Here is a 10,756-nt window from a genome sequence, read left to right on the forward strand (position 1 = left end):
TATATATATATATATATATATATGTTTATACACATTATACCATATATGTACCTATAGTTATATCTATATCTATATCCATATCTATCTACATGTACACACACACATACACAATGTCAAGAGAGAGAAAGGGAAAGAAAGAGAGAAAGAAAGAAAAGAAAATTTTAAGTGGAAGAAATATCAACAAGAGTAGTCCACTAAATTATTAGCACATATTTTTTATATAACTTCTGAATGAAGAAAAAGAAAAATTTCTGCTGACAAATATTGTTTGTTCTACAACAACTATACAACGCTCACTCAAACACTCCTCTTTGGGTAGACTAAACTAAAAAGACAAAAATACCATTATCTCAAGCATAGTTGATTTCCTTCAATTCTTTAGATCCTCAAACCTATCATATAGTTATGACAAGAATTCCATATATTTTTTATAGACAAGTTGATTTTCTTTTATATAAATATATTTTCAGTATTAAAATATTTCCTTTACTTTTAGTGATACTAGTGAGGAATTTGCACTAGGTAAGGTTTTAAATTGCATTAGGGCTGTCTTGAAGCATAGGCACATTGATTCTGTAATGCACTGGAGGCCTGTAATGCTGTTAAAATGACTCTGACTACATCAAGTTCGTATTTAGGAGTTTTGAAGTGTATGGAGTTACCCCTTTGCTACCCCTACTTCTGAATCTATTCAGGCCTGGGGAAGTTATACCTATCTAAGGTCCCACTTATTGGGTAATTAGCAGAAGATGGTTTTGTGATTAGGATATACAGGAGTAGGAAAAATGCCAGTTCCTTGAAGTGTATCAAATTGATGTACCAGTGTATGAACTTGCCTTGATATCACATGAACCAATTCCACTGTCTAACGATTAAATATACTCTGTGGCTCAAAAGTATTCATGAGAATAGGAGATGAGCAGAGTAAACTTTAAATAAACTGGAAGAGAGCAACTAGAAATCATTGCTATATCTTTCTCATGAAAAATCATGAAGTTTCGAACTTAAATATGGAGGCCCATGGTCACTGATGCAAGTATGTGAAGAGAAGGAGAGCATTGAATAGCTGGCAAATCCCACTATTGGATAGAGTTAAGTGAGCCATACAACAGACATCTTTAAAGTTAACCACTCATGGATAATCTGTTTAGGGAAAATAAAGGCATTGATTATTACATTTTGAGAGATAAATAGATAACAGCTTGCTTGATATCTTAAATTTTCCCTCTCACATACATACTTTTACAACATAGCAAACAAATAAAAAAAGCAAACTGAAGCAAACTATAACTAGAATGATGACAATGAAGACTACTGAAAATATTGTTCTTCGGCTATCTACGACATTTGTTGGAGGTCAGGTATTGAATAAGCAGACAATATTTGAGACAGAAAGAGAATCTAAGAGAAAGAAAGAAAGAAAGAAAGAGAAAAAGAGAAAGAAATATATGATTCTATGAAATAAAATTAGCACACAGATACATTGATCTAATATAAAATAAATAGACATAAATTAACATTCTGTCAGTTGAAACATGCTCTCATGATGGTTGTTAGGTATTAAGCTTAACCTGGTTTATCAATGATACAATTAGAAGATTGCCAGAAAATATCAATTTTAAATATTAAAGAAAAATATATTAGCTATGTATTACTGGTACATCAACCCACTATGTCAGCAATCTGCAAGAGCAGCACTTTGCAGAAATTTCTATATAAGTTAATATATAAATAGATGAATAAATTGAATAAAAAGAAATTCAGGTCCTGAAAATAAAATTAAAAAGCATATAACCTATTTGGTATTATTTAAATTTAAGATGAATTCTCTATATAAAATTTATGGTTATCATTGATAAAGTAATTGTAGCAATTTTGTCACTCTGATAAAGTTTTAGGAAGGGGTAAGAATATCACAACCTTTCAGTTCTCCCACATCCTGGTATCACTCATTGATTGGTATCAATGCCAAGCAACTGACTCTATTTACAAGTTGACTCATTTACAATTTTTAATTATGCAATTATTTTCTGATCAGTCACAACATTCTATGCTGGCAAAAAAAAAAAGGGAGGATAAACATATGTATTTATGCATTTGGGCATTCATATATTCAATTTATATTAGGGTTGCTTATTTCTGATATCCCCTTTATTTTACTTGATTCTATTTTCTTCTTTGTCCACTGATGTGCTGGGAGATATGCCATTTTTTCCTTCTGGAATTCAAAATTTTGGCCATCAAGAGTATTTATTGATTGGAGTATTTGAGTCCAAACTGCAATCAATGAATTACATGTCAATTGCACAGCACCTCAGCTGTACTTTCTGAAGGTATATATTCACAATTAGTTATGTGGTGACTATCAAAACTTAAATATCATCATCATAACAATGTTGATGCTTCAGACAGGAAAGTTTTGATATGCAAAAATACTTGTTCATAAATGTGTTCTTTAAAATCTAATTACTGTTTCTGAAAAGGAAGGGTACTTCCTTTAGATCACGAATGTTCTTTTAATCAGAGAAATGTGGAGGTGTTTTGAGATAAGAAATACTGGTTTGATTGGAGCAGTTTCAAAGTTTATTTTTATCTTTGTAAATGAGTTTAACATTCTAAAAATTTGTCTATTACAAATAATGAAAACCAAAACTTCATTCGCCAAGACACGAGAGTCTTTATGAGCTGGAGAATATAGATCTCAAATAGCTTAAATAAACAACTTAATGATAGTAAGAAATTCCACCTCAGTTGTGAATTTTAATTGGTATTTTACACATTTCATTTTCAGAAAGGTACAAAACAAACCCTTTTTACAAAGGGAACAATAATCTATAAAATACTCTAAGAGTTAAATTAATGAGTGATTTTAGCCTTACTCTTTACTATACATTGACAATGTAATTATTTCTTAGAATGTAGTATACAAAGCTTTATTAGTCAAAGAACAAGCTCCCACCTCCCTGATACCTTGAGACTCTATCTGTATAATAATTTTACTGTGTTAAATTTGTTTCCCATACTCAGTACCTTGCTTTAAATCTATTAAGTTCCTAAAATGAATATTTGTAGGCAATAATTGACAATTTTCTGGTACATCTTTTAATTGCTCTATTTCCAGGTCAAGCTGTCTGAAACTAATAAACTATGTTATCAGAATAATGTTTTCCAGTACAGGATTGAAATGGTTTTACAATATTACAATCCACTGATTTGATCTGTACGAATATACATAGTTCTTTGACAATTTAAATTTAACATCAAAGTATTAAAATGTTAAAAAGCATTAAAAGTTTTCAGTGAAAGATTCTTGTATTCTGATAAACATGTTTGTTAATTTCTGACCTTGGTAAATATCACATTCAACTTGCTGGTTCATAATGAACTAGCAAGCAAGGAAGAGTTTTCAAAACAGTTACCATTCTTGTTTTTCTGCCAGATTTAATCTCCTAGAACATTATGAAATTGGTTATCAGCATTTAAGTGCATTGAGCAAGAAAATAAATCTTTCTATACATTTTCTAAAAAAAAAACTGATCACAAAGCTAAACCCTTGGTTAATTGCACATACTGAAAGCCAGAAAAAAAGCCATCTTAGTTTTGCAAATTGGTAAATGTGAACATGAAACTGTGTCATTGTAAAGAATAATTGGTTAACTTTCAAATTGATTATCAAGGCTATATTATAAAATCTACACAATAAATATTTATAGTTAGTTATAATTTTAAGAAGTTGTTTTGATGAAATATGACAAAGGATAAGTGATATTAATTGTTTACGTAATAAAAAAAAAATGTATCTAAACTGTATGCTTGCAATTATAGATAAATGCAGCAGAAGATAAATAATATGAGTTTTGTAATTTATTCTCTGTTTCCTACCAGATCTGTAATAACAGCACATGTTAGTGAACAAAATATGTACAATAAGAATAAAGTGTACATTTAACAATTCTTTTATAAGAAGTTTGCAACCATGCATTAGAATAATTCAGCTAGCTGACAATGACACATCTGTAGAATTAATCATGAGGGAAGCAAATAGCAACTAAAAAACAATTTTAACATACATGAAATACAAGATGCTATTCCTCAAAATTAAATTGTTTCATAACCTTTAATGTTGGAACAATCTGAACCAACAATGTTAAATAGTAAGACACTAGCTTTTGGTACAGATAGAAAAATTAATGTGATAATATTGGTGTCAGCATGTATTGGTCTATTTTCTTCTAAATAACTGTCTTCTTTTTGGAGAAGATGCATTATATATTTTTACATTTTTATATTTCATAGTTTTTTGTCCTTTCAACAGATGTAGCATTTTTTGTCACAAAGTGACGCCCTACCACTGTTTTCATAATCTATCTTTATAATGTCTCTCATTTGTCACCTTTGTGGCAAATGTGGCAAATACAGAACTTGTTGTTGTTGTTATTATTATTATTATTATTATTATTATTATTATTATTATTATTATTCAGTAGTTTTATTTTTATAACGTGCTTTCACTTCACTACCGAGCGCAGCTCTGTGCGCCTTGGGTATGTGCTGTGGTTTGCTGTGGTGCTCTTATGTTTACTGTATTATTATTATTATTATTATTATTATTATTATCATTATCATTATCATCATTATCATCATCATCATCATTATTATTATTATTATTATTATTATTATTATTATTATTATTATTATTATTATTATTATTATTATTATTATTATTGTTGTTCAGTAGTTGTATTTTTATAACGTGCTTTCACTTCACTACCGAATCATTATTATTATTATATAAGTGGGGTAACTAATATACTAATAGATTTCTCAGTGGCATCAATTGCTACATATATTATACTGTTCCATCTGGGGAATGAAATCAGCAGAATTACAATAGTAAGAGAATACAACAAAGTAAAAGGCAGACTCTTACAAATCTAAAACTGCATCATGGTTTCAATAGTCAGCTGAAGTAATGTAGCATGTAAATATGCTGTATGGTTATTAGAATTATGATTACTACACAATATTTTCTATTGATTTGTGTACTTTATATGTCATACTGATTTGTAATCAATTTTGGGCATTGGCTAAGCTTCTATTATTATTATTATTATTATTATTATTATTATTATAACAAGTATTGCTGTTGTTGTTGTTATTATTATTATTATTATTATTATTATTATTATTATTATTATTATTATATAAACAAAACTTTCTAGTTCTACTAGCTATAGATGCATTGAAAAGCATTGAATGAATTCATAACATGCCCATGATATGTGTGCAATCAGAAATTTTGGCATCAGTTTTGTAACAAAGTTGATGTGATATTGTGCTTCAATTTGAGATTATGTGAACTATCTAATACAGAAAGTATCCAACCTTCAAAGAAATTTTGATATACTTACAGATGGTTTTGGAACTGGCAGTGGGATGCGATCCAGATACTGAAAAAAATAATTAGAAACCCCATAAAAATCATTACATTGATAAAATTTGTGAAAAATATTTGCAATTGTCTGTTAAAGGTGAAATAGTTACTATGTAATTTTCAAGAAAAATAATAATGATATATCAATGTGTGTGTTTTTAGTCAAATTTGGAATTAGATATGGCAATTGAACTGAAAGATGGTTGACCAAGTTGATAGGACACTAGTCAAGGAGTCAGCACTTCATATTCTATGCAATTAACGAGCATTTGATTGGCTTACTGTACCAAATTCAAATTTATGTAGGATATCTTATTCTGAAGATTTAAGTTTCATCAGCTTAACTGTATGAGTCACGTGAATCCTTGAACTTGTTTTTATGGTGTTGAAAATGCGTTACACCAAGCCAATTCAACAAGATTCATATAACACATAATAAGTACTATGATGACTATGATGTATCTCTAAAAACAAAAAATAAGCCATTCATCTATCATGTTAATAAGTTTAGTGAAGTGGTACAGTTCACTGAAAGTATTCCATAATTGATGAGAAGTTCTTTAAAATTCAAACTCGAGTTTCTTTGGGAAGAGAAATGAGAAGCCTCTCCAGTGTTTCACTCCTGCAATAACTACAAGAACACAAGCCTATCAGTTAGTTCCATAATAACCCAATAGTTCATTGGATATTATACACATATGTAAAAAGATGATCTTAAATACAAAGACCCTCCTGGGTGAAGAATGTACCCTGCCAGCATAGACTAGCCATTAGTGACTTTAGACTAGAGCAAGATGCAGACCAATCCAGGAAAGAAGGATTTGGAAGCTAAAGAACCCTTCACATGGTCAAAGATTTAGGGACATCCTCATCAAGAAATTTGATGAGAGGGAGGAGGAGCTACAGACCTTGGACATAGAAGGTAGCTGGAAATTCCTATGGGATAGCTTACTGAGTGACACAGACTAAGTCTGCGGATGGTGCAAAGTCCCTTCCAGACTAGAGTAATGTGGTAGTGGAGTAATACGGTAGACAAAGCCATTAGAGCAAAGAAACAGGCCTGGAAAGCCTGGAAGGGTGGGGGTAGCAGGGAACTGTACTAAATAGTCAGAAGGGAGACTGGGTGACAGGTATACATAGCCAAGGGCGAAGCGGAAAAGAAGAAGTTTGCCAATATCCAGTGACGTAAGGACCAAAGAACTGAAGTATTTCGAATTGCAAGACAGTGTGTGAGAGAAAATTGTCACAAGAGAGAAATGTGTCCACATGGATGATCGTGCACTTACTTTTAATGGTTCAGAAAAGAAAGAAGCTTGGGGAAGCCATTATGAAAGACTGCTGAATGTGGAGAATGATTGGGAGGAGAGCCTACCAAATGTTGACCCAACAGAGGGACCAGCTATCCGAATAGACAGCACACTGGTAGATAAAGCAATTAAGGGTATGAAACCAGGAAAAGCACCCCGGCCCATCAGGAATCCCTGCTGAGATGCTTAAAACATCTGGTGGTGTGGGCTATGGCCTGGTTACCCATATTGTAAACCTGGTAGTTCATAATGGAGTCATACCCAATGATTGGCGTAGCAACACCATAGTCAACTGCTACAAGGGTTTAAGGTGATGCTTTAGATAGAAATAACTACAGGGGTATTAGATTGCTGGATCAGGTGATGTAGGTCACAGAGAAGGTCATAGCCCAACTAATTAAGGAGAGAGTCTGCTTAGATGTGATGCAGTTCGGTTTTGTGCCAGGTAGAAGCACCACTGATGCTATATTCCTGGTATGGCAACTGCAGGAGAAATACCTAGTCAAAATAAACCCCAATACTTGGCTTTTGTGGACATGAAGAAGTCCTTTGACAGGGTCTCCTGATCCCTTATCTGGTGGGCAATGCGGAAACTGGGGATTGATGAATGGTTAATAAGGGCTGTACAGGCCCTATATAGAGATACCATTAGTAAAGTTAGGGTTGGCAATGAGTATAGTGAAGAATTCTGGGTAGAATTAGGGGTCCACTAAGGATCAGCCCTCAGCACCCTCTTATTCATCATAGTCCTCCAGGCAATAACAGAGGAATTCAAGACAGGTTGCCCCTGGGAGTTCCTCTATGCTGATGATCTGGCCCTCATAGAAGAATCACTACCAGAACTAGAGAAGAAATTTCAGGTGTGGAAGCAAGGTTTAGAATCAAAGGGCCTTAGAGTCAATGTTGCAAAGACCAAAGTTCTAGTTAGTAGGAAGGTGAACACATCACACACCCATTCAGATAGGTGACCCTGCTTGATCTGTAGACAAGGTGTAGGTAGAAACTCCATAAGATGTACCCAATGTAAGCTATGGACGCATAAGAGGTGCAGCAACATCAAAGGAAGATTAACCGGGAAGATAACTTTCATGTGCAGCAGATGCACAGGGGCAATAAACACCACAGATGCTCAGAAAATAGATTCCATCACATGCCAGGGGGAGAAACTAGAAGTAGTTGATAGCTTCCGCTACCAAGGTGACCAAGTCTGTAGTGGAGGTGGATGCTCAGAGAGTGTTACCACTAGAATAAGAATAGCCTGGGCAAAGTTCAGAAAGCTCCTACCCCTACTGGCAACAAAGGGCCTCTCGCTCAGAGTGAAAGGTAGATTGCACGATGCATGTGTGCGAACTGACATGCTTCACAGCAGTGAAACATGGGCCATAACTGCTGAAGACATGGGTAGGCTCGAAAGAAACGAAGCTAGCATAAATCGCTGGATGTGTAATGTGAGTGTGCACACATGACAGAGGGTAAACACCCTGAGAGAAATGTTGGACATAAGAAGCATCAGATGTGGCGTGCATGAGAAATATTTGCATTGATATGGTCATGTACTACAGGTGGATGAAGAGATCTGCTTGAAGAAGTGCCACTCCCAAACAGTGGAAGGAATCCGGGGTAGAGAGAGACCCAGTAAAACATGGGATGAGATGGTGAAGCATGACCTTTGGACGTTAGGCCTCACAGAGGCAATGACAAAAGACCAAGACCTCTGGAGATATGCTGTGACTGAGAAGACCCTGCAAATAAAGTGAGTTCACAGCTGTAACCTACACCAGTGTCGTATAACAAGCCCACTCAAAAGAAGCTTGGATCGTAGGGTGACGTGCCATGCTTGAGGAGACCTATTGAGTCAAGTACATCAAAACCAAAATCAAATGGAAATTGTAGTTGTGATCCCCATACCAGTGGCATGTAAAAAGTACCATCTAAATGTGGCTGATGCCAGTGCCGGCTTGACTGGCTTCTGTGCCGGTGGCATGTAAAAAGCACCAACCAATCATGGTTGTTGCCAGCCCCCTCTGGCCCCTGTGTTGGTGGCATGTAAAAGGCACCCACTACACTCTCAGAGTGGTTGGCATTAGGAAGGGCATCCAGCTGTAGAAACACTGCCAGATCAGACTGGAGCCTAGTGCAGCCTCCTGGTTTCCCAGACCCCAGTCAAACAGTCCAACCCATGCCAGCATAGAAAATGGGCATTAAACGATGATGATTATGATGGTGATGATGATTCTTCTGACTTAAAAAAGGCATTCATTCAAACAGTGCCTACAAATTTTATCACAAAATATATTGTAAGAATGGAATTAAACTCAAGAATAGAAAAAAGCTAAGAGAAATAGCTGAAAACACCTTGTATGTCAGCAATACTGAAACAAATTCAACTTATTATATACTAAAACTCAGTAATCTTGGTTATGTCTTGAAATGCATTTGCAAAAACATAACTAGCCACAAATCATTCACCACTAATAACATAATCACTCATGCAAATGTAAAAAGCACAGTTTATAAATTTTTAAGATCACTTGTAATTTCTAATGACATCCTCAATCTTGCTTACATGATAGTAAATATCTTTCTGTTGCTATGTGGAAGGCGAAGACAATGAATTCTGATGAGTGGTAAGTATGATGAAACTAGTTAGCTCAATAAGCATTTGATGCTACTAAAAGCTATATGGTTTGATAACAGAGCTTAATTTCATAGTAAAAATAAGAATACCTTTACTAAACATATACATAGATGGGTAGGTCTCCAATAGTTTCAACAATAAGGATTCAGTTACATGATTAACTGAATTATTTGCTCATTGAGTTAGTATGTAAGTGGGTTGACAGTTCACAGAAATGTGTACTCTTAACATAATTTTCATATAGAATATGCATGTATCTTTCAGCTATAGATGCAATCCACTTGACAAGCTTCCACAGTTTTCACCTAAATAATTTCACTCACAAGACATGGGTTGGCTTAAGGCTGCAAAAAATGATATTTACCTAAGATAACATGCTGTGGGATTGAACCCAGCACTTTGTGGTTGCAACACAGACTTCTTAAACATTTGGCCATACTGAGTTTATATAATGTACAGATAATACTCCTTGTACATATCTATTCATCATCACATTATATCAGTAATCTTGTAGTTTACCTAAATTTATGAAACTTGCACAAATAGCCTCAAATATATATATGAATGATGGGTGGGGGCAGGAAAGAATTGTAACATGTGGCATTCATGTAATGTATAAACAATTTGTAAACACAATACAAAATATTGTATGAGAGTTTATATCACAACAAACAAAAATGTCTCTGGAGTACACAAAGAGAAAGGCTAGCAGTTAGCCAAAGGAAAAACAGCATGCCACATTTAATAAAAAAAATAGATATCAAACATTTAAATAACATCTGGTAGTGTAAAATGATTACATAGAAGAAAAATAAGCGAACGGCAAGAATGTTTTAAAATATATTCAGTAAAAATGCTTTTAAAAATAGATAAGTTGAAGCAAAAGAAACACCAGAAACCAAATTTACATCAGCATGCCTTGTATTTGTTAGTGGTAATATATCAAAGCTATATTTTAAAAGTTTGCAAACACACACGTACATCATCATCATTCTCTTCATTATCAACAGTACCTTTTATAAAGTATTTGATACAAAGGAAGAATCCAGTTGTGGAAACTATGCCAAAAATGTAATGTATAAGCAAGAATTATTTTGTTTGTTTTTTTAGCTGTTTAGGAAAGCATGAACTCCATATAAGAACTGATCTGAACCATGACAATCTGCCTGCTCCATAGCATTACAGTATGGTAAGCAGACATATAATGAAGAGGGTGGCAATGATGACATGTATGATGATGATGATGATGATGATGATGATATATACACACACACACATATATATACATAAATATCCATACATGCCTACACACACACACATATATATATATACATATATACATATATTTATTTATATATGTATATGTGTGTATATATA

General features: G+C 33.8%; 1 protein-coding gene across 10 annotated transcripts in view; it reads right to left on the bottom strand.

Annotated features, from left to right (window-relative positions):
• Positions 1-10,756, bottom strand: part of LOC106875945 (collagen alpha-1(I) chain) — a 286,544-nt gene that overhangs the window by 17,610 nt on the left and 258,178 nt on the right. For 6 of the 10 annotated variants that reach the window (XM_014924278.2, XM_014924272.2, XM_014924274.2 and 3 more), the window contains 2 exons: positions 5,412-5,450; positions 3,420-3,449 (listed from right to left, as the gene is read on the bottom strand). In XM_014924278.2, coding sequence (XP_014779764.1) covers positions 3,420-3,449; positions 5,412-5,450 — 69 coding nt within the window. The remainder of the gene's footprint in view (positions 1-3,419; positions 3,450-5,411; positions 5,451-10,756) is intronic. The other 4 variants (XM_052965609.1, XM_014924276.2, XM_052965608.1 and 1 more) reach the window with 1 other exon arrangement.

Source organism: Octopus bimaculoides, chromosome 2, assembly GCF_001194135.2.
Source record: "Octopus bimaculoides isolate UCB-OBI-ISO-001 chromosome 2, ASM119413v2, whole genome shotgun sequence".
Taxonomy (NCBI): domain Eukaryota; kingdom Metazoa; phylum Mollusca; class Cephalopoda; order Octopoda; family Octopodidae; genus Octopus; species Octopus bimaculoides.